This window comes from Ranitomeya variabilis, chromosome 5 (assembly GCF_051348905.1).
Source record: "Ranitomeya variabilis isolate aRanVar5 chromosome 5, aRanVar5.hap1, whole genome shotgun sequence".
Classification (NCBI taxonomy): Eukaryota; Metazoa; Chordata; class Amphibia; order Anura; family Dendrobatidae; genus Ranitomeya; species Ranitomeya variabilis.
The window spans coordinates 263,810,730-263,833,909 of record NC_135236.1 but is presented as its reverse complement, the minus strand read 5'-3'; the positions used below and the strand labels follow the sequence as shown (position 1 = coordinate 263,833,909).

Here is a 23,180-nt window from a genome sequence, read left to right as displayed (position 1 = left end):
GAGAAAGGAATGTGCTTTGAAACTAAGGCTGTGTGCACACGTAGCAGATTTTTTGCGTTTTTTTCGGCGGTTTTTCGCTATAAAAACGCTATAAAACCGCGAAAAAAACGCTCACATTAAGCATCCTATGTAACAGAATGCAATCCGCATTTTTTGTGCACATGCTGCGTTGTTTTCCTGAGCGGAATCGCAATCCAGAAAAAAACGCAGCATGTTCATTAAAATTGCGGAATCGCGGCGATTCTGCACACATAGGAATGCATTGATCTGCTTACTTCCCGCACGGGGCTGTGCACACCATGCGGGAAGTAAGCAGATCAAGTGCGGTTGGTACCCAGGGTGGAGGAGAGGAGACTCTCCTCCACGGACTGGGCACCATACAAGTGGTAAAAAAAAAAGAATTAAAATAAAAAATAGCGATATACTCACCCTCTGGCGGCCCGACCTTCTCATCGGCTTCCGAGGTGTGTGTGAAGGACCTGCGATGACGTCGCGGTCACGTGACCGCTACGTCAATGGAAGGTCCTGAACACACAGCATTAGGAACGGAAGCCGCTGAGGTGAGTATAACCTTTTTTTTTAATTTTTTTTATTATTTTTAACATTCTATCTTTTACTATAGATGCTGCATAGGCTGCATCTACAGTAAAAAGTTGGTCACACTTGTCAAACACTATGTTTGACAAGTGTGACCAACCTGTCAAACAGTTTTCCAAGCGATACTACAGATCGCTTGGAAAACGCTAGCATTCCGCAAGCTAATTATGCTTGCAAAACGCTAGTTTTCTGCGGGTATATGCATGCAAATTCTGCATGCGATATACCTGCGGCAGGAGGCACAGAATTGCCGCGGAAATTTCCGCGGCAATTCTGCTACGTGTGAACTCAGCCTAACACTCAAATCTCTTGAGAACACTAAAATGGTAGCAGAGCAAACATGCCAATTAGGTAACTCACACTCTAAACCCTGACATATCTTAGAACAGAGTATTCATGTTGTCAGTATAAACATACAGGTTTATACATATACAGCCTTTGGGGCCTTTACAGGCACAATACTCCACATTTTCACAAGCATGACACTTACACAACACATTTTACTATGTCACTATCGTTACAAATGTGCTTAGTTACCCATCACACTTACTTTGGCTGCCTCGAAAATCTTCATTACTGCAGAAGAAATCTCGGGTCCTATCCCATCGCCTGGTATCAGTGTGACAGTCTGCATCTGCAAAGAAAATAGGACACTCGAAGATTCTCTTTCCATCTGCCAGAGGGTATTACATTACGTCTCTATGTCGCACACTCAACATGGAGGCCATATCGGAAAACAACCTGGGTCCTCACTATACTAGAATGCCTGAATTAGAAAACATGCTCATCTTCTACCTATAGCTTATCCATCTGAGGACTAGTCATCCAATCACCTCAAAATTGATCACAAGAGTCCCTAATGGCCCCCTTAAGGACCCAACTTCTTAGCAAAGGTTGGGTCTGAACTTCCTAGCTATGGGTTCCTGGCAAGTAGAAAAGGGTCCACAAACCTCTGCGGCCTCCGTCGCTGTGACCGATCTCTCATGTTATCGCAAGGTCGCGCCCTTTGCCCTAACTAACCAAGGGCCGCCACATACTTTATTAAGCAGTTACCTAACAGCAGCCGCTCTAAAGACGTTACCGTTTGGTATCCACTTAGTAAAGTATGTGGCAGCAGTGGGAGCTAGCTCTGGTCGCTGCTGCTAGAGCCAGAGATTGGTTGTGTGTCTGTGTGGTCAGATTTTATATACACAGCACTAGGACCAAAAATACAGTCTTGTGAACATACCCTAAAAGACAGGAGAGTTCAGAAAAGATTTAATAACTCATTTTCTATCACTATTAGAACTTCTAGGGTATGACTATTTTTTTCATAAGAGACTTATATTAATAGAACATAACACATTTCCTAAACATTTCTAAACGTATTTAAAATGATACCAAAGTTATTTTTTTAGCTATAATTTTTTTTAATTTATTAATTTATTTTTTACACAATAGATACGGTATATATTTTTTTTAAAGCCATAATCAGAAGATTTCTACCATCTTGAGGAAACAGGCTCTTTAGCCCTTAAAAATATACTAAAAGTGCAAGATAAGTAAGATAGCGGAAAGCCTCAAGTATACTCACATGATTTGAGAAGGCCCTGACTCCATTCTGGGGAGTATTGATCGCTCCTGCTAAGCGACTGACCTGTAAAAATAGTAACAATGCAAGCACTTAACGAAAAGACTTAGGAAGCCATTGTAAATAAGCTGAAAGGTAAGAGGTTCACACTGGCGTTACCAGAACAGTTATTCTGCTCCATTTTCGAAACTGCAAAATAGAGCTGCTGCAAGAAATGTGTCCATCTTATGACATGGACCAATACTACACAGGTCTGGTGTACAGGCTTACCTATGGAGTCAGTTGGGAGACCCTCAGACTTATAAATCTCTGTGTTCGTCAGCATGGTCTCTAATGTGTATGGCTACAGCTGAGCTATAATTTCAGCTAACATCTCAATACATATTTGTTTAAATAGAAAATTGAATCCCAGGAGGTCCCTGATAGTTTCCACTTCAAGAAATGCTAGTGCAGGGATGTATACACTACTAGAAACTTAGCAGACCCTGCCCAAATGTTCTGTCAGAACACAAGGATGATATAAGGGGCAGGGCCACTACCTCCTCTAAGCCTGAGCTCGTATTCTGGACGTGGCCACTGTGAAACACGACATTTGTAAATGTACGCTGGCTACACAAAGATGAGCTCCATTTCACTTTCAGGAAAGATTTGATACTGAGAGCAAGGTAAGAACGGGATGAAGCCAGAACTGTAAACAGATTTGTACATCAAAACGGCCCCTCTGGGTTCAGTCCTGCAGCACCATTCTCCAGACTGCTGTCACATAAGGGGCATTTCTACTGAAAGATCATCGCGGACAATGATTCCTCGGCACACTTGTTTTCTTTTACCTTGCAGTGTAAACCGGATGCCGATCACCCGAGAGTGAGAAAAACCCTCCTTCATCCAGTAAAATGACCTTTTGTGCTGCACAAAAGGTCATTGTTCTTAGCAGCACATCGTCCTGTGTCACACTGCTGGGAACCACGGCAGCCTGTGTGCACGAAGCAATCTACTACAGACTGACTATTCCCACATCATCTAAAGGGGTTTTCACACAAACAAAAGGTCATTTTAATCAATAGAGTTTTTGGAATAATAAGTTCCACAACTGGCTGTGTTTTAATGAAATGTTCCTGTGCGGAGATAATCTTATAAATGTGCCCCTGCTGTGTACTGTGTAATGGCTGTGTCTGACTGTGCAAGGATGTGGTCACACTGCACACACCTCTATATACACGCACACTGCACGTTTTACATACCAGCCTAGTTCCTCCAGCCCCCTGCAGTTAAAGGACCTTTGGCAACATCATGGTCACATGACCGTGAGGTCACCAAAAGGTCCTTAAAGGGAACCTGTCACCCCCAAAATCGAAGGTGAGCTAAGCCCACCAGCATCAGGGGCTTATCTACAGCATTACAGAATGCTGTAGATAAGCCTGAAAGATGAGAAAAAGAGGTTAGATTATACTCACCTGTGTGGGCGGTCCGATCCGGGGCCTCCCAACTTCTTACGATGACGTCCTCTTCTTGTCTTTCTGCCGCTGCTCCGGCACAGGCGTACTTTATGTGCCCTGTTGAGGGCAGAGCAAAGTACTGCAGTGCGCAGGCGCTGGGCCTCTCTGACCTTTCCCGGTGCCTGCGCACTGCAGTACTTTGCTCTTCCCTCAACAGGGCAGACAAAGTACGCCAGAGCCGGAGCCGCAGCGTGAAGACCAGAAGAGGACGTCATCGTAAGAAGATGGGAGGCGCCGGACCGCGACACCCATCAGACCGGACGGCACTGGGACCGCCCCTGGGTGAGTATAATATAACCTCTATTTCTAATCTTTCAGGGTACATCGGGGGCTTATCTACAGCATTACAGAATGCCGTAGATAAACCTGATGCCGGTGGGCTTAGCTCACCTCCATTTTAACCTAGGAATAAATGCCGTGGGGGCCCTAAGAGAGTGGGGGCCATAAGAGATTGACCAGTTTCCCCTAACACTGGCCCAGCCTGTCTCTTCAGTTCCTCTAGTCTCCCCACAACTAAAGCCGCACCACATATTCTGGGGGTCCTCATATCTGCCACAATGTAACTAAAGCCGCACCACATATTAGGGGGTCCTCACATCTGCCTCAAACCAGTCTGGGCCCTCAGGGCAGCTTGCAGGACCAATCCCTGCACCTATATGTCACCTACAGGGGGTGGAGAATACCGGGACCTGCCCTAGTCACCCACTGCTGCCAGGGACGGGCACTAGGACCCTGTATGAGAGGCTTCTGTCAGGGCCGGCTCCGGTGTAGCCCTGGCTCCGGGCACATATTACACACTGGTGGGGTACAGGAGGTCCCCTCACTGCTACCCCCGCTCCCTGGCCGTGCGCGCCCCTCCTCCCCACCAGGTCACCTTCACCAGCAGCCTGAGGGTAAGGCTGCCCCCTGCCCACCACACCACGGCTGTGCCCGCTCCGTTCTCCTGCACCAGCACTCACCAGTGACCTCCAGGCGCTGCTAGCCATGTTCATGCGGGACCGTGAGGGGGAGGAGCAAGCAAGTGACGTTTACAGGACACGCCCATGCTTTACCGGAAACGGCTTTAGCGCGCCGGAAGTGGATGTTGCTTAGCAACTAGAGGCGACCTATCAGCTGGTTAGTCTATGTCGGAGCTGTGATGAGCCGCCCACCAGTGTATGCAGTGCTGGCCAGTATAGAGGAGCCGCAATGGCAGAGCTTCCCACTATTTCCGCAGAAGATTCTGCTTCTGGGCCTGTGTCATTGAGCCTGACATACAGTGTGATGTGCGAGTGCTGCAGTGTCAGATATTCCGGATTAGCAAATGTTCAGGTTAGGCTCTAATATGATGGCGCTGGTGATATAGGAAAGCGAAACACAGCAGTAATCGTGTAGCCGGGGACCGTGCCAGTGCAAGCAGGCCGCCATCACCCAGCGAGGGACCAAGCGCATCTTCATCAGGAATGAGATGATCATTCTCGGCAGCACATCATCCTGTGTAAGGACCCGCGGTGCCGAGTGCAATGGCAGCCTGTGCTCACTGATCCGTCTGTTACCGATTGTTCTGCCTGTGTGACCCTGAACCGTCTGCCGATCAGTAATTATCTACCGAATGTGCATGACAGTCTGGGAAGCTGAAAATCCAGCACTTGTTTATAGGACAACAATGTAAATCCTGCACAAGCATGAACCCATATTACACTGGAAAGAAGAAAAACGCAGAAAAAGGTCTCATTAATCCATGTAAGCGCTTGCTCCTCGGAGGCTGGAGAGAACATGTTCCCAAATTAGGCTTCTTTCACACAGCGTCGGCACGGGGCCGTCGCTATGAGTTGTGCCGACGCGCGTTGTGAAAGTAATGCCCGGCGTGGGCAGCGGAAGCAGTCTTACAACGCTTCTGCTGCCCCATTGTAATGTCCGGGGAGGAGGGGGGCGGAGTTTCGGCCGCGCATGCGCGGTCGAAAATGGTGGACACGACGCGTAAAAAAAGTTACATGTAACTTTTTTTGTGCCGACGGTCTGCCAAAACACGACGCAACCGTTGCACGACGGATGCGACGTGTGGCGATACATCGCTAATGTAAGTCTATGGGGAAAAACCGCATCCTGCAGACAACTTTGCAGGATGCGTTTTTTCTCCTAAACGACGCATTGCGACGTACAGCAAACAACGCTAGTGTGAAAGTAGCCTTAGTGTTTACAGTGAGCCAGTTCCAAAACTGAAGATGGCAGTCATAATAAATGAATGATTGGCCTCAGATCTACCAGTAAAGTTTAGCACTGGTAGGACAGGAAGATTGGCACACGAATTATGTTGTAATGCAAATACACTGACCTTCCTGATAAGGAACATGTCAAAGTCCTAATACTGCACTGATGATCCGGGCACGGTCTAGTCACTGCATTCTAGGTGTATATATAGCTAACGTTAAACATGAAATCAGTAATGCAAAAAGCAATGGAAAATATGTCTGCAGTTTTGGGCCCTTTAAAAAAAAAATTAAGTTATACTGTATATATATCTGGCTAAAATTAAGATAATAACAAAATTAAAATAATAACAAAAAAAAAGCACATTGCTTGCAGACCACAAATAATGCAAAAAAAACAACAAGTTCCTAATCATTTAGAAACAACAATACTAATGTTTTAACTCAGGAAGAGTTCAGAAATCAATATTTTGTGGAATAACCATGATTTTTAATCACAGCTTTCATGCGTCTTGGCATACTTTCCACCAGTCTTTCACACTGCGTCTGTGTGACCTTATGCCACTCCTGGTACAAAAATGTAAGCAGTTCTTCTTTGTTTGATGGCTTGTGACTATCCATCTTCCTCTTGATTACATTCCAGAGGTTTTCAATGGGGTTCAGGTCTGGAGATTGGGCTGCCCATGACAGGGATTTAATGTGGTGGTCCTTCATCCACACCTTGATTGACCTAGCTGTGTGGCATGGTGCATTGTCCTGCTGGAAAAAAAACAGTCCTCAGAGTTGGGGAACATTGCCTGAGCAGAAAGAATCAACTGTTTTTCCAGGATAATCTTGTATGCGGCTTGATTCATACGTCATTCGCAAAGAACAACCTGCCCAATTCCAGCCTTGCCGAAGCATCCCCAGATCAACACCTGGTCGTCTAATGGTTAGATGGAGACCTGGAGAGACGCACAAGCCACAGTGTCTTGCACCCACTGTGAAATTTGGTGGAGGATCGGTGATGATCTGGGGATGCTTCAGCAAGGCTGGAATTGGGCAGGTTAATCTTTGCGAAGGATGTATGAATCAAGCCGCATACAAGGTTATCCTGGAAAAGCAGTTGATTCCTTCTGCTCAGGCAATGTTACCCAACTCTGAGGACTAGTTTTTCAAGCAGGACAATGCACCATGCCACACAGCTAGGTCAATCAAAGTGTGGATGAAAGACCAACACATGAAATCCCTGTCATGGGCAGCCCAATCTCCAGACCTGAACCCCATTGAAAACCTCTGGAATGTAATCAAGAGGATGATGGATAGTCACAAGCCATCAAACAAAGAAGAACTGCTTACATTTTTGTACCAGGAGTGGCATAAGGTCACACAAAAGCAGTGTGAAAAACTGGTGGGAAGCATGCCAAGACGCATGAAAGCATGTTACACATGGTTATTTCCTTTCTATGTATTGGAACAACACAAAAAAATTGGACATAATTTCACATTAAATTTTAGAACCAAAATTTTTGAAAAATATCAACAATCTCAAGGTTACAAGTCGATCTCTATAGATTGTCTACGGTGCACAACATAATCAAGAAGTTTACAACCCATGGCAATGTAGCTAATCTCCCTGGATGTTGACGGCAGAGATAAATTGATGAAAGGTTGCAACGCAGGATAGTCCGGATGATGGATGATCAGCCCTAATCAAGTTCCAAAGAAATTCAAGCAGTCCTGCAGGTACAGGATGCATCAGTGTCAGCGCAAAGTATCCGTCTACATTTGAATGAAATCAAACACTATGGCAGGAGACCCAGGAAGACCCCACTACTGACATTGACATGTAGACTGCAGTTTGCCAAATTGTATGTGACTAAGCCAAAATCCTTTTGAGAAAGTGTCTTGTGAATAGATGAGACCAAGATAGTAAAGCAGATCATTCTACTGTTTACCAAAAACAGAATGAGGCCTTCAAAGAAAAGAAAACAGTACCTACAGTGAAATATAGTGGAGGTTCAAAGATGTTTTGGAGTTTTGCTGCCTCTTACACTGGGTGCCTTGACTGTGCAAGGCATCGTGAAATCTGAAGACTATCAAAAAAATTAGGGTCGCAATGTAGTGTCCAGTGTCAGAAACCTGCGTTAGCGTCCTAGGTCATGGGTCTTCCAACAGGATAATGACCTCAAACATACTTCAAGAAGCACCCAGAAATGGATGTAAACGAAACGCTGGAGAGTTCTGAAGTGGCCAGCAATGAATCCGGATCTAAATCCCATTGAACACCTGTGGAGAGATCTCATAATTGCTGTTGGGAGAAGGCACCCTTCAAATATGACAAACCTGGAGCAGTTTGCGAAAGAAAAGTGGTCAAAAATTCCAGTTGAGAGGTGAAAGAAAGTTTGTTGATGGTTATAGGAAGCGATTGAGTGCAGTTATTAACTGGAACAATTTCAAGGGTGCCAATACTTTCGACCAGACTGTATATGCAGTGGATAGGTGATAGCTTTCAATATTTGAAATAAATCTTTAATCACACATCTAAACATCACTTTAAAGACCAAGGGGGTCAGCAACAAAAATATATCCTCCTTGCAATCAAATACTTTATTGGATACTCTTTAAATATAGAAATTAGGTAATATCAGAAGAAATATAAAATTCAAAAACCATACAGAACAAAAATGGACTACATCACAAAGATGGAAAATAGAAGTACTATATAATACCTATATAGCATATACTGTTAAAGTGTATAGTCCTTTAAAGGATAAGGGTGTCAATCATGGAGCAGAAAATATGTTAAAATATAGTCCCAGTGTTGTAGGGTAAAATATCAAAAACTAAAAAAATATACAGTAGATGGTATGATATCAAAACATAGGGTTATATGTTGTGCACGACTGTGCAGATTTGCATGAGTGGCGATGACGCTGCTTAATCAAATTATGTTATCAAGCACACATGGGCGTGAAAACATGTAAAGAAGGCTGACTAGTCTGGGGCAACTAACGCCACATCGACTAGTCACAGCCCTCATTAGCATAGAGAAAGCGGAGGTTCTAAATGCTTTTTTAAAGCATTTATTTAACTGATTTATGTTATACAGGGCTGGTTAGAGAGGGAGTTTAATCACAAATAGCTGAATGCTGATGGATTGGAGGGCATAGGGGACCTGACAGGTTCCCTTTAACCCTTTAAAAATTATACATTTGAAGTTCCACTATCACATATAGTTAAAATATTTTATTGCTGAAACACAGATAACAAGGAGTAAAAAGAGGTCAAAAATAGATTTAATCAAAATCAGGGTTATCAGAGATACATATAGCAAAGTTATATTAGAAGAAACCCTAGTGAGCCAAGAAGACCCTGAATAATTGAACACCTGCATAAAAAGTACCCACACATGACTTTTATTAAACAGTGAATAGATGGGGAGCGTGGCCTGGCAGACATGGCGAGAGGACATGTTTCCTATGGGCTCCTGCCTAACCTGCATAAAATTGAAGAAAAAACTCTATATTACACACTTCACCTCCCCAGACTGGACTGGTGACCTTCTTCACCCCCTGAAGCTGACCTGGTGGCTGCGGGACAACATTCATCCCCCTCACAGGACCCCGAGGGATTATCCAGAAGCGGAGGACCACCATTTTCCCGCCCCGGACTCTCCCCGGGAGGGCTGACACCGAGACAGCGAGAAGCGGAGGACCACCATTTTCCCGCCCCGGACTCTCCCCGGGAGGGCTGACACCGAGACAGCGACTATGAGTGCGGAGGTATGGGGGACGCATGTGTCCCGTGGAGTTTGCTGCCCCCGTTCTCCCCGGCGGAGTATCTCCCTCCCCCCGCGAAGTCCTGGCGGTTATGGTCCTGGCGGTGTAGGCCCCTGCGGCATACTGTCGGCTCCCCCGTCCGGAGACGGAGATCCGCGTTTCATCGGAGGCCACACCGGACTTACACGCTGCCTGAAAGTGCGGTCTCCCCCACTGAATCCCCCTGGGACGGGACCTGCACTCACCCGGGTGGGGGCTTCTGCTGCGGCATTCCGGGGTCACTCCTCGTGGCCAGCACCATCTTGGAGTAAAGCTCTTTGGTGCTCTGGGAGCCTGGGGCTGCAGGTACGGGGTCAGCTCCCTGGCAGGGGCTTACGGGGTACACTTAGGGTACCGTTACACAAAACGATTTACCAACGATCACGACCAGCGATATGACCTGGCCGTGATCGTTGGTAAGTCGTTGTGTGGTCGCTGGGGAGCTGTCACACAGACAGCTCTCCAGCGACCAACGATGCCGAAGTCCCCGGGTAACCAGGGTAAACATCGGGTTACGAAGCGCAGGGCCGCGCTTAGTAACCCGATGTTTACCCTGGTTACCATCGTAAATGTAAAAAAAAAAAAACCGTACATACTCACATTCCGGTGTCCGTCAGGTCCCTCGCCGTCTGCTTCCCGCACTGACTGAGTGCCGCCGTAAAGTGAAAGCAGAGCACAGCGGTGATGTCACCGCTGTGCCCTGCTTTACAGCCGGCGCTCACAGTCAGTGCGGGAAGCAGATGGCTAGGGACCTGACGGACACCGGAATGTGAGTATGTACGGTTTTGTTTTTTTACATTTACGATGGTAACCAGGGTAAACATCGGGTTACTAAGCGTGGCCCTGCGCTTAGTAACCCGATGTTTACCCTGGTTACAAGCGAACGCATCGCTGGATCGGTGTCACACACACCGATCCAGCGATGACAGCGGGAGATCCAGAGACGAAATAAAGTTCCAAACGATCTGCTACGACGTACGATTCTCAGCGGGGTCCATGATCGCTGCTGCGTGTCAGACACAGCGATATCGTATGGATATCGCTGGAACGTCACGGATCGTACCGTCGAAGCGACAAAAGTGCCACTGTGAGACGGTACCCTAACACTGACTGCTCCCTATATATGGTCATTGTGGACTGAACTGGTGGAGAGGGGGCCTTGCATTGAGGGAAGGGGGGGGGGAGAGAAAGTGGACAGAGGACAGGCTCAACTGTGGCTTCTGTACCTAAGAGAATAATCGTTTAAAGAGGGAACATATCTGTTTGAACAATATACATAGACTGCATTACATCGCTGAATCCTCTTTATAAAAACCTTTGGACTCTCTCACAACTCTCCTCATAGGCCATAGTAGCTGGATATACTGTACCTTTATACTAAACTTTTCCCTCACTACGATTGAACATAATACAAAATTCTGGGAGGAGGTGGTACTCCACTGCCACCTACTGGCTGATAAACAGCACAATTTGCACTACCACTCTTTATATCTCTCCTAAATAAGGGGCTCCTGGTGGGCTTCAGGAGGCAGGAACCCAGTGTGACCGCCTTTGAAATTAGCTCCTGCCTGTATAACCCAGTCTGGTGAATATTACCACTATAGGCGGAGAATCAGACTGACTGTGTATGAGATTTCCCTCCTCAGAACCGCTGTCTTTCAGGAGTTGAAGTTTTTCTTTCCGGAGGCCCTGTGTGTGGCTCACACGACATTGTAAAGGAGGAGCCTGCAGACCGGGCTGAGGTGCTGGGGTGGTTTTCTTTACAATCACCCCTGCCAACCGTAACGGAGACAATGAGACCAAGGCCAAATACGACACCCACCGAGTGCACAACTCTCCTCATACTCGCTATCTGAAGATATATTTGACAAATGTACACCATTACTCATCTGCTTAGTCCCCACTTCCGGGACTATGATATTACTGTGACAGTCTTCTTACTCCCCAGCCCACTGTGGCCTATAACCTCTTAATCTATTTGCTCCTTCTACTGTCCACTGACCGGCTGCCTCTCCCTAATCGTGGGGAGTTATAATGGACAGATACTTAATAAAAACCCAAGTAGAGAGGTTTACCCATTCGCAGGTGTCTGTGTCACTCAACACGCACAATGCACAAAACCAGACCCACCTTGAAACCACCAATCTGCTAAAAATACACATCACCAACCCGCCTCTCCACCACCTGTACTACAGATGGACGACAATTCAATTCCACTACAGCTATCTCCATTGTCAAGCTGCTCTGAGTCCTCTGCACAAGACTCTACACAGGCAACTTTGGTGGCCCAAGAGGTCTATAAACTATTGATGCCATTATTGGACAAACGATTTGACGTTCTTCATGCCTCTATCAATACAGCTATGGCTCAAATCACCACTAACCCTCAAAAAATTACAACTGGAAAACAGAGTTCAGTATAATGAAACGGAGCTTGCAGGGCTACGGACCTCTCTCCGACAAAGTCAGGTCTCAGAACGTGAAATGATTGATAAACTGGAAAACCTGGAGAACAGAGACTGCCATAGCAATCTGCGTTTTGTGGGGGTCCCGGAATCGGTGTGCGATGTGCGTCTCATGGAATACCTCACCAAAGATCTCCCTGCTGCCCTTCAGTTAGATCTCGGGAAAGACGCAATGATTATAGAACGAGCCCAAAGAATAGGCCCCCAAGGTCTGCCCAGAATGGTGGAAACAACAAACCTCGTCCTGTTATAGCAAAGTACCTTAACTGGGCCGTGAAAGAGAGGGTCTTAAGAGCATATCGTCGACAATGAGAATTGTTTATCCATGATTCAAAGATCTTAATCTTCCAGGATTTTTCGGCAGGTGTGGCTGAGAAACGCAAGGCATTTGTACCTATCTGCCGTTTACTGATTGAAGAAAATATTCGGTGTCAACTGCTCTACCCAGCTAAACTGAAAGTCCAAGATGGAGATCGTGTAACCATTTATGAGAATCCAGAAGTGGCGAAGAGGAGATTCCGTCGTGCTGGACATGCCGCAGTGGGATGATTTACAAAACTGGCTATATACACTACTCTTTGTTCTAGGAGGACTGTTGTTTTAGTTATAAAATGTTCTCCTCGGTGATGATATGGCTCTCCTGGTATATTCCTGGCGAGCTTTTACCACCATTTTGTAAAGTTAATTATGCTGTCTTTTTTGTTGTTCTCTGTTGCCTTTACCCTCTTGTGTTTCCCCATTTCTCAGATCAGGTACCAACATACTGTACATGGGACCCACTTTTGATGACACCTATAATATCTGTTCATGCCTGCGTCTCGCTGGGACCGAAAGGGATGAACATCATTTGTCGTTCTACACTGCACTGATCTCACCCTGGGACCCAGGATGAGTATACTCCAGACTCCAGACCTGACACCATCTACACCTCACCGCACTTGCGATTCTTGTCATGGAACGTGGCGGGCCTTAACATCCCCCTCAAACGTACAAAAGTTCTAATACACATGAATCGATTTCGGCCAGATGTGATCTTTCTTCAAGAGACAGACTAGTCTAGTAAACTATCAGCACCCTGGATAGGGGATTGTTATGCTACCTCACATACTTCATCGTCACGCGGAGTGGACATCATTAAAATAGGCCTGCCATGTTGCATCCAGGACTCCATCAGCGACAGCCAGGGTAGATACCTGATTTGGAAGTGGACATAGCCGGTAAAATATTTTTGGGGGTTAATCTCTATGCTCCTAATTGTGACCAACACCATTTCTACACATCACTCCTTCAGATTCTTTTAGGACTGGGGCCAAGCCATTTAATAGTAGGAGGAGACTTTAACTTAGTGCAATGCCCTGCTCTACACCGTTCTCCACCTTCCCTACAAACCTCAGTGGCCACTGCCTCTCTCCTACACTTATGGAACAGCTCTCACTCTGCGAACCGTGTAGAGTAATGGACTCTGCAACTAGAGAATACACATGCCATTCCCTTACTCATCAAACCTTCTCTCGTATTGACTACTTCCTCATTTCCACACAACTATTTCCTCAACACCATGATTCTCGTATCCACCCAAGTTAATAATTATCACAGTCCACGTATGGTTGGTCAAGATTACACTTTATCTTGTATTTGTATATTTATAAGATTTATAGTGAAAGATATATTCTTAGATAGACCACCAGGGTGCGCTGTGTGACAAATACTGTGGAATCCACAGTGAAAGACCGAACTAAAACTAAAGCAATGCAGCAAGGACCAAATACCAAAAAATAAAATCGAAGCATAGGATTATTAAAATATGCCTTTATTTATGGGAGTGGCAATGGTTACAATATATAAAAAAGAATTTTATAAAAAAATAACAAATTAACATTAACAAACTTGCGCGGCACCAGGTATAATTATCGTTCCTTAATTATCCCCCTATTACTATATCAGGATGTATTAAAACGTGCTGTACAAAAATAGATCTCCCTTGTGTAAGAATAACATAAGACTCATATTCATTGTGAAAAATAAATAAAAGATAAAAAAAATTTAAAAAATATAAAAAAATCCACAAAATCACAAAATATATAATTATAAAGTGTGCAAATATACCACAATATAAATAAAGTGACCAAGTGCTTCAGTGTGAAATTTTAATTATTTATTTCCAATCTCCAACAAAAAAACCTAGAGAGTGTGCAGGAACCTATCACTAGGTTCATGAGTGCCAGCATATGCTGGAATCACGTGTATAGAAAAAACTTTTTTGTACAGCCACTATATATAGTTGTATCTACCTTAGGGGTCCAGAACCTGTGCCTGCGCCTCGCCCGACGCGCGTTTCGGAGTTAATTATCCTTCGTCATTAACGTCCTTCCCTGACGAAGGATAATTAACTCCGAAACGCGCGTCGGGCGAGGCGCAGGCACAGGTTCTGGACCCCTAAGGTAGATACAACTATATATGGTGGCTGTACAAAAAAGTTTTTTCTATACACGTGATTCCAGCATATGCTGGCACTCATGAACCTAGTGATAGGTTCCTGCACACTCTCTAGGTTTTTTTGTTGGAGATTGGAAATAATTAAAATTTCACACTGAAGCACTTGGTCACTTTATTTATATTGTGGTATATTTGCACACTTTATAATTATATATTTTGTGATTTTGTGGATTTTTTTATATTTTTTAAATTTTTTTTATCTTTTATTTATTTTTCACAATGAATATGAGTCTTATGTTATTCTTACACAAGGGAGATCTATTTTTGTACAGCACGTTTTAATACATCCTGATATAGTAATAGGGGGATAATTAAGGAACGATAATTATACCTGGTGCCGCGCAAGTTTGTTAATGTTAATTTGTTATTTTTTTATAAAATTCTTTTTTATATATTGTAACCATTGCCACTCCCATAAATAAAGGCATATTTTAATAATCCTATGCTTCGATTTTATTTTTTGGTATTTGGTCCTTGCTGCATTGCTTTAGTTTTAGTTCGTATCCACCCAATACTGATCTCAAATCATGCTCCCATTTCACTATTCTTGACTCTAACAGACCCAAGCCCCCAGACACGACATTGGAGATTTCCATCCTATCTGGCAGAATCAGATGATTTTAAAACCTTCCTTAAATCACACTTGAATAACTTTCTGGATGACAATGTCGTCCATACCGACGATACCCCTCTGCTCTGGGACACTTCTAAGGCTGTCATGAGAGGCCATATCATCGGTTATCTGTCATGTAGGAGGAAAATTAATAGAAAGAAATTCAATGCCTTACATGTCTCCCTCCTTCAAACTCAGACAACACTGGCCCTATCCCCTTCCTCTGATGCGCAGCGAGCCTATTCTATGACCAAACATTTTCTCAACTCTTATACTTTCTCAATCACACTGTCAAGTTCAATCAACCTGTGATAAATTTTACCGTTGGGGAAACGGGTCGGGTAAACTGCTAGCTACCCTAACTAAAAAAAAACAACCCTACAAACCAATCATTAAACTACAGAACCCCATACCAGGCTTGCAGATGACCGACCGTGAAGAGATCACGCAAATCTTTAGTGACTACTATGAGGACATCTATAGAGCCTCTCCAGCCAGCCCCCCCTGCAATCAACTCCTTTTTGGGCTTCGTTAACTTAACATCACTGACTACTGAACAACAGATGATGTTGGACTTGGGAATAGCAGAGGACGAGGTGAGACAAGCTATATCAGGCGCATCTAGTGGTAAGGCCCCAGGCCCTGGTGGCTTTTCTGTGGAATATTATAAGATTCTCTCCCCTGACTTGGTACCCATTTTGACTAATCTCTTTAACAAAGCTTTCCTTCAGGGAACTTCTATTGACCAATTTACAGACTCACGCACGATAGTTATTCCCAAATCTAATAGAGACCCATTATTGCCACTATCTTACCTCCCAATCGCACTTCTCAACCTTGACTATAAGCTCTTGGTGAAAATCCTGTCAAATCATCTACAGACGTTGTTGCCTGGCCTCCTATGTGAGGGTCTTGGCCCAAAACGCATCGAGACCGCCGGCAATGCTGATGAGTCTCGATGCCAAAAAAGCCTTTGATAAAGTGGCTTGTTCCTATACAAAGTCCTGGGTAGGGGAAATTTTGGCCCAAAGTTCTTACAGTATGTCATACTTCTTCATACAAATGCATATACTCGGGTGTCGGTTAACAGATGTGATGAGCCAACAATTGATCTTTTTCGGGGAGTTAAACAGGGATGTCCTCTGTCGCCTCTCTTATTCAAACTCTCTATAGACCCTCTATTGCGCCATCTATTACAGACCCCTACTTTTAGGGGGCTTATGACGGGTTCTAGAGAGTTGAAGGTTGCAGCGTTTGCAGATATTTTGCTGGTAGTAACCAACCCTAGAGGGGTCTTGCGCTCTCTTATACAAAAACTGGGGGATGTGGGAGGCTTATTGGGCTATGATAGTGCAGCGCCCCAGAGTCCTGGACGTTGCAGTACTGATGCTCCGACGCTAAGGGGGGCTATGGTACGTCTGATGGCACTGAAGGAGTTCACCTGACCAGGTATCACAGACACCAATACACTTCACAGTCTGGCCTCCAGGGGGAGCTAAGGGTGCTATGTATTATTCCACTACTCACAGTCTGGTAAAACGGGGTTAGATAGGAAGTTAGTCAGAAGCTGACTGGGTTGGAACCAGGCAACATCCTGTGGCAGAGGGTGTTGCAGGGGAAGATTCAGGGGGGTCCCTGTCAGGGGTGGGATCCTGACAGAGGCCTAGCGAACAGAAAAGAACGTTACGGGACCGCGCCTGCACGTCATTGCGGCGGTACCCCAAGAAAGGACAAGAAGCGAGGTTTATTGTGCTGAGTGAGAAACGAGATCAACGCAACAAGGAGAATTACCAGTAGGAGTCATGCTGTAAGACGAGGCAACATCCTACTGAGGCGCGTAGCCAGTGGCCAGAACGCCGAGGAAGTATTGAGCTCCAGGCCTTACTTCAAACCTATGGCAGGACAGTCAGTTATAGGCGGGCTGTCTCACCCAAAATCACCTAAGCAGACACAGGGGGCAACATCTGGAGAGGGGCGACTGTTATGGACCTGGTGGTTAGGAGCACCCGGAATGACCTGATGAGTAAACTAAAAATCGGAACAAGCTCTGGGAAAGTGGGAACTATGCTGACCGCAAACACTACTCCTGTCACACACACTAGAAATAGCCGTGGAGCGTACCTAACTCTCCCTAGACGCCTCTTCACAGCCTAAGAGCTAACTACCCCTAAAGATAGAAATAGAAGCCTAACCTTGCCTCAGAGAAATTCCCCAAAGGTAAAGGCAGCCCCGCACATATATTGACTGTGAGTTAAGAGGAAAGTCAAAAACACAGGAATGAAACAGGTTTTAGCAAAGGAGGCCAGACTTCACTAATTTAGACAGAGGATAGAAAAGGGAACTTTGCGGTCAGCACAAAAGACTACAAAAAACCACGCAAAGTAAGCAAAAAGACTCCCCACACCGACTCACGGTGTGGAGGTGCCACTCTGCACCCCAGAGCTTCCAGCTAGCAAGGGAATATCATGATAGCAAGCTGAACTAGAAATAGCAGTACTAAGAAATATATTCAGGAAGCAATAACAAAAAATGAACTAGCAAAGACTTAGCTTCTGCTGGAGTAGACAGGTCCTCAGAGAAGTCCAAGAGAGATCTGAACCAATACTGAACCATTGACAGCTGGCATGAAGTAACGATCTGAGTGGAGTTAAATAGGGAAGCCAGCAGCAATAAACGAGAGCAGCTGACAAAGCCAACCTCAGTGACCAGCAGTTCCGCTCAAAGCCACCAGAGGGAGGCCAAGAGCAGAACTAACCAAAATACCAATCATGACCACAGGAGGGAGTCCGAGAACGGAATTCACAACAGTACCCCCCCTTGAGGAGGGGTCACCGAACCCTCACCAGGGCCCCTAGGCCGATCAGGACGAGCCAAATGAAAGGCACAAACTAAATCGGCAGCGTGGACATCGGAGGCAACAACCCAGGAATTATCCTCCTGACCATAGCCCTTCCACTTAACCAGGTACTGAAGCTTCCGTCTTGAAATACGAGAATCCAAAATTTTTTCCACCACATACTCCAACTCCCCCTCAACCAACACCGGGGCAGGAGGATCAATGGAGGAAACCATAGGCGCCACGTACCTCCGCAACAACGACCTATGGAACACATTATGGATGGCAAAAGAAGCTGGAAGGACCAAACAAAATGACACAGGGTTGAGAATTTCAGAAATCTTATAAGGACCAATGAAACGAGGCTTAAACTTAGGAAAAGAAACCTTCATAGGAACATAACGAGAAGACAACCAAACCAAATCCCCAACACGAAGTCGGGGACCAACACAACGACGGCGGTTAGCAAAACGTTGAGCCTTCTCCTGGGACAACGTCAGATTGTCCATTACGTGAGTCCAAATTTGCTGCAACCTGTCCACCACAGAATCCACACCAGGACAGTCAGAAGGCTCAACCTGCCCCGAAGAAAAATGAGGATGAAAACCAGAATTGCAAAAAAAAGGCGAAACCAAAGTAGCCGAACTAGCCCGATTATTAAGGGCGAACTCAGCCAATGGCAAGAAGGTCACCCAATCATCCTGATCAGCAGAAACAAAGCATCTCAGATAGGTTTCCAAAGTCTGGTTGGTTCGTTCGGTTTGGCCATTTGTTTGACGATGGAAAGCCGAAGAAAAAGACAAATCAATGCCCATCTTAGCACAAAAGGACCACCAAAACCTAGAGACAAACTGGGAACCTCTGTCCGACACAATGTTCTCCGGAATGCCATGCAAACGAACCACATGTTGAAAAAACAATGGCACCAAATCAGAGGAGGAAGGTAGTTTAGGCAAGGGTACCAAATGGACCATCTTAGAAAAGCGATCACAAACCACCCAGATGACAGACATCCTCTGAGAGACAGGAAGATCTGAAATAAAATCCATGGAAACATGCGTCCAAGGCCTTTTCGGGACTAGCAAGGGCAAAAGCAACCCACTGGCACGAGAACAGCAGGGCTTAGCCCGAGCACAAGTCCCACAGGACTGCACAAAAGAACGCACATCCCGAGACAAGGAAGGCCACCAAAAGGACCTAGCCACCAAATCTCTGGTCCCAAAAATCCCAGGATGACCAGCCAACACTGAGCAATGAATCTCAGAAATAACTCTGCTAGTCCATCTATCAGGGACAAACAGTTTCTCCGCTGGACAACGGTCAGGTCTATCAGCCTGAAACTCCTGCAGCACCCGCCGCAAATCAGGGGAGATGGCAGACAGAATTATCCCCTCTTTGAGAATACCAGCCGGCTCAGGGACTCCTGGAGAATCAGGCACAAAACTCCTAGAAAGGGCATCCGCCTTCACATTCTTAGAACCTGGAAGGTATGAGACCACAAAATCGAAACGGGAGAAAAACAGCGACCATCGAGCCTGTCTAGGATTCAACCGCTTGGCAGACTCGAGATAAGTCAGATTTTTGTGATCCGTCAAGACCACCACGTGGTGCTTGGCTCCCTCAAGCCAATGTCGCCACTCCTCGAATGCCCACTTCATAGCTAGCAGCTCCCAATTGCCAACATCATAATTACGCTCAGCAGGTGAAAACTTTCTAGAAAAGAAGGCACATGGCTTCATCACAGAGCTATCAGAACTTCTTTGAGACAAAACAGCCCCTGCTCCAATCTCAGAAGCATCTACCTCGACCTGAAAAGGGAGCGAAACATCTGGCTGTCGCAACACAGGGGCCGAAGAAAAACGACGTTTCAGCTCCTGAAAAGCCTCAACGGCCGCAGAGGACCAATTCACCACATCAGCACCTTTCTTTGTCAAATCAGTCAAAGGTTTAACCACACTAGAAAAATTAGCGATGAAGCGACGGTAAAAATTAGCAAAGCCCAGGAATTTCTGGAGGCTCTTCACAGATGTAGGTTGAGTCCAATCATAAATGGCCTGAACTTTAACAGGGTCCATCTCGATAGTAGAAGGGGAAAAAATGAAGCCCAAAAAGGAAACCTTCTGAACTCCGAAGAGACATTTAGACCCCTTCACAAACAAGGAATTAGCACGAAGGACCTGGAATACCATTCTGACCTGTTTCACATGAGACTCCCAATCATCCGAAAAGACCAAAATATCATCCAAATATACAATCATGAATTTATCCAGATACTTTCGGAAAATGTCATGCATAAAGGACTGAAACACAGATGGGGCATTTGAAAGCCCGAATGGCATTACAAGGTACTCAAAATGGCTCTCGGGCGTATTAAATGCTGTTTTCCATTCATCGCCCTGTTTAATACGCACAAGGTTATACGCCCCTCGAAGATCTATCTTGGTGAACCAACTAGCCCCCTTAATCCGAGCAAACAAATCAGACAGCAGAGGCAAAGGGTACTGAAATTTGACCGTGATCTTATTGAGAAGGCGGTAATCTATATAGGGTCTCAGAGAACCATCCTTCTTGGCCACAAAAAAGAACCCTGCTCCCAACGGTGATGAAGACGGGTGAATATGCCCTTTCTCCAAGGACTCCTTTATATAACTCCGCATAGCGGCGTGCTCTGGCACAGATAAATTGAAAAGTCGGCCCTTAGGAAACTTACTACCAGGAATCAAATTTATAGCACAATCACAATCCCTATGAGGGGGGTAGGACACTGGATTTGGGCTCATCAAATACATCCTGGTAATCCGACAGAAACTCAGGGACTTCAGAAGGAGTGGAAGCAGAAATTGACACCAACGGAACATCGCCATGTACCCCTTGACAACCCCAACTAGACACAGACATTGATTTCCAATCCAATACTGGATTATGAACCTGTAGCCAAGGCAAACCCAACACGACCACATCATGCAAATTATGCAACACCAAAAAGCGAATATCTTCCTGATGTGCAGGAGCCATGCACATGGTCAACTGAGTCCAGTACTGAGGTTTATTCTTGGCCAACGGCGTGGCATCAATTCCCCTTAATGGAATAGGATACTGCAAAGGCTCCAAGAAAAAACCACAGTGCCTGGCAAACTCCAAGTCCATCAAATTCAGGGCAGCGCCTGAATCCACAAATGCCATAACCGAGTAGGATGACAAAGAGCAAATCAGAGTAACAGACAAAAGAAATTTAGGCTGTACAGTACCAATGGTGACAGACCTAGCGAACCGCTTAGTGCGCTTAGGACAATCAGAGATAGCATGAGTGGGGTCACCACAGTAAAAACACAGCCTATTCTGACGTCTGTGTTCTTGCCGTTCAGTTCTGGTCAAAGTTCTATCACATTGCATAAGCTCAGGCCTCTGCTCAGAGGACACCGCCAAATGGTGCACAATTTTGCGCTCATGCAAACGCCGATCAATTTGGATGGCCAAGGACATTGATTCATTCAGACCAGCAGGCGTGGGGAATCCCACCATAACATCCTTAAGGGCTTCAGAAAGACCCTTTCTAAAAATTGCTGCCAGGGCACACTCATTCCATTGAGTAAGCACAGACCATTTTCTAAACTTCTGACAATATATCTCCGCTTCATCCTGACCCTGACAAAGCTAGCAAGATTTTCTCTGCCTGATCCACTGAATTCGGTTCGTCATAAAGCAATCCAAGCGCCAGAAAAAACGCATCTACATTAAGCAATGCAGGATCTCCTGGCGCAAGGGAGAATGCCCAGTCTTGAGGGTTGCCACGCAACAAAGAAATAATAATTTTTACTTGCTGAATGGGGTCACCAGAGGAGCGGGGTTTCAAAGCAAGAAACAGTTTACAATTATTTTTGAAATTCAGAAACTTAGATCTGTCCCCAGAAAACAAATCAGGAATTGGAATTCTAGGCTCTAACATCGGATTCTGAACTACATAATCTTGAATGCTTTGTACTCTTGCAGTGAGATGATCCACACAAGAGGACAGACCTTGAATATCCATATCTACACCTGAGTCCTGAACCACCCAGAGATTAAGGGGAAAAGAGAGACAAAACACACTGCAAAGAAAAAAAAATGGGTTCAGAACTTCTCTTATCCCTCTTTTGAGATGCATTAACACTTTGTAGGCCAGCTGTACTGTTATGGACCTGGTGGTTAGGAGCACCCGGAATGACCTGATGAGTAAACTAAAAATCGGAACAAGCTCTGGGAAAGTGGGAACTATGCTGACCGCAAACACTACTCCTGTCACACACACTAGAAATAGCCGTGGAGCGTACCTAACTCTCCCTAGACGCCTCTTCACAGCCTAAGAGCTAACTACCCCTAAAGATAGAAATAGAAGCCTAACCTTGCCTCAGAGAAATTCCCCAAAGGTAAAGGCAGCCCCCCACATATATTGACTGTGAGTTAAGAGGAAAGTCACAAACACAGGAATGAAACAGGTTTTAGCAAAGGAGGCCAGACTTCACTAATTTAGACAGAGGATAGAAAAGGGAACTTTGCGGTCAGCACAAAAGACTACAAAAAACCACGCAGAGTAAGCAAAAAGACTCCCCACACCGACTCACGGTGTGGAGGTGCCACTCTGCACCCCAGAGCTTCCAGCTAGCAAGGGAATATCATGATAGCAAGCTGGACTAGAAATAGCAGTACTAAGAAATATATTCAGGAAGCAATAACAAAAAATGAACTAGCAAAGACTTAGCTTCTGCTGGAGTAGACAGGTCCTCAGAGAAGTCCAAGAGAGATCTGAACCAATACTGAACCATTGACAGCTGGCATGAAGTAACGATCTGAGTGGAGTTAAATAGGGAAGCCAGCAGCAATAAACGAGAGCAGCTGACAAAGCCAACCTCAGTGACCAGCAGTTCCGCTCAAAGCCACCAGAGGGAGTCCAAGAGCAGAACTAACCAAAGTACCATTCATGACCACAGGAGGGAGTCCGAGAACGGAATTCACAACAGGCGACTCTAGGGTCCCGGAAGACCTCCGAGCCTACCCGTCATACGGGTGCGTCCTAGCCATATCATCTGGGGGACGAAACAGAACATCTTAATTGAGTTGTGAGGGAACTTCAGAAACAGA

The 23,180-nt window shown here is 45.5% G+C and overlaps 1 protein-coding gene and 1 long non-coding RNA gene across 2 annotated transcripts in view; one reads left to right on the top strand and one right to left on the bottom strand.

Moving 5' to 3' along the window:
• Nucleotides 1–4,751, bottom strand: part of IDH3A (isocitrate dehydrogenase (NAD(+)) 3 catalytic subunit alpha) — a 42,127-nt gene extending 37,376 nt beyond the window's left edge. The window contains exons 1-3 of the mRNA XM_077264212.1: nt 4,623–4,751; nt 2,171–2,233; nt 1,148–1,231 (exon numbers count right to left, since the gene is read on the bottom strand). Coding sequence (XP_077120327.1) covers nt 1,148–1,231; nt 2,171–2,233; nt 4,623–4,655 — 180 coding nt within the window. The 5' untranslated portion in view covers nt 4,656–4,751. The remainder of the gene's footprint in view (nt 1–1,147; nt 1,232–2,170; nt 2,234–4,622) is intronic.
• A 92-nt stretch (nt 4,752–4,843) lies between these two features.
• LOC143775725 (uncharacterized) lies at nt 4,844–13,164 on the top strand. The gene is made up of 3 exons (XR_013215696.1): nt 4,844–4,974; nt 9,381–9,616; nt 12,865–13,164. It is a non-coding gene; the product is annotated as an uncharacterized LOC143775725 (long non-coding RNA).
• Nucleotides 13,165–23,180: the final 10,016 nt, after the last annotated feature.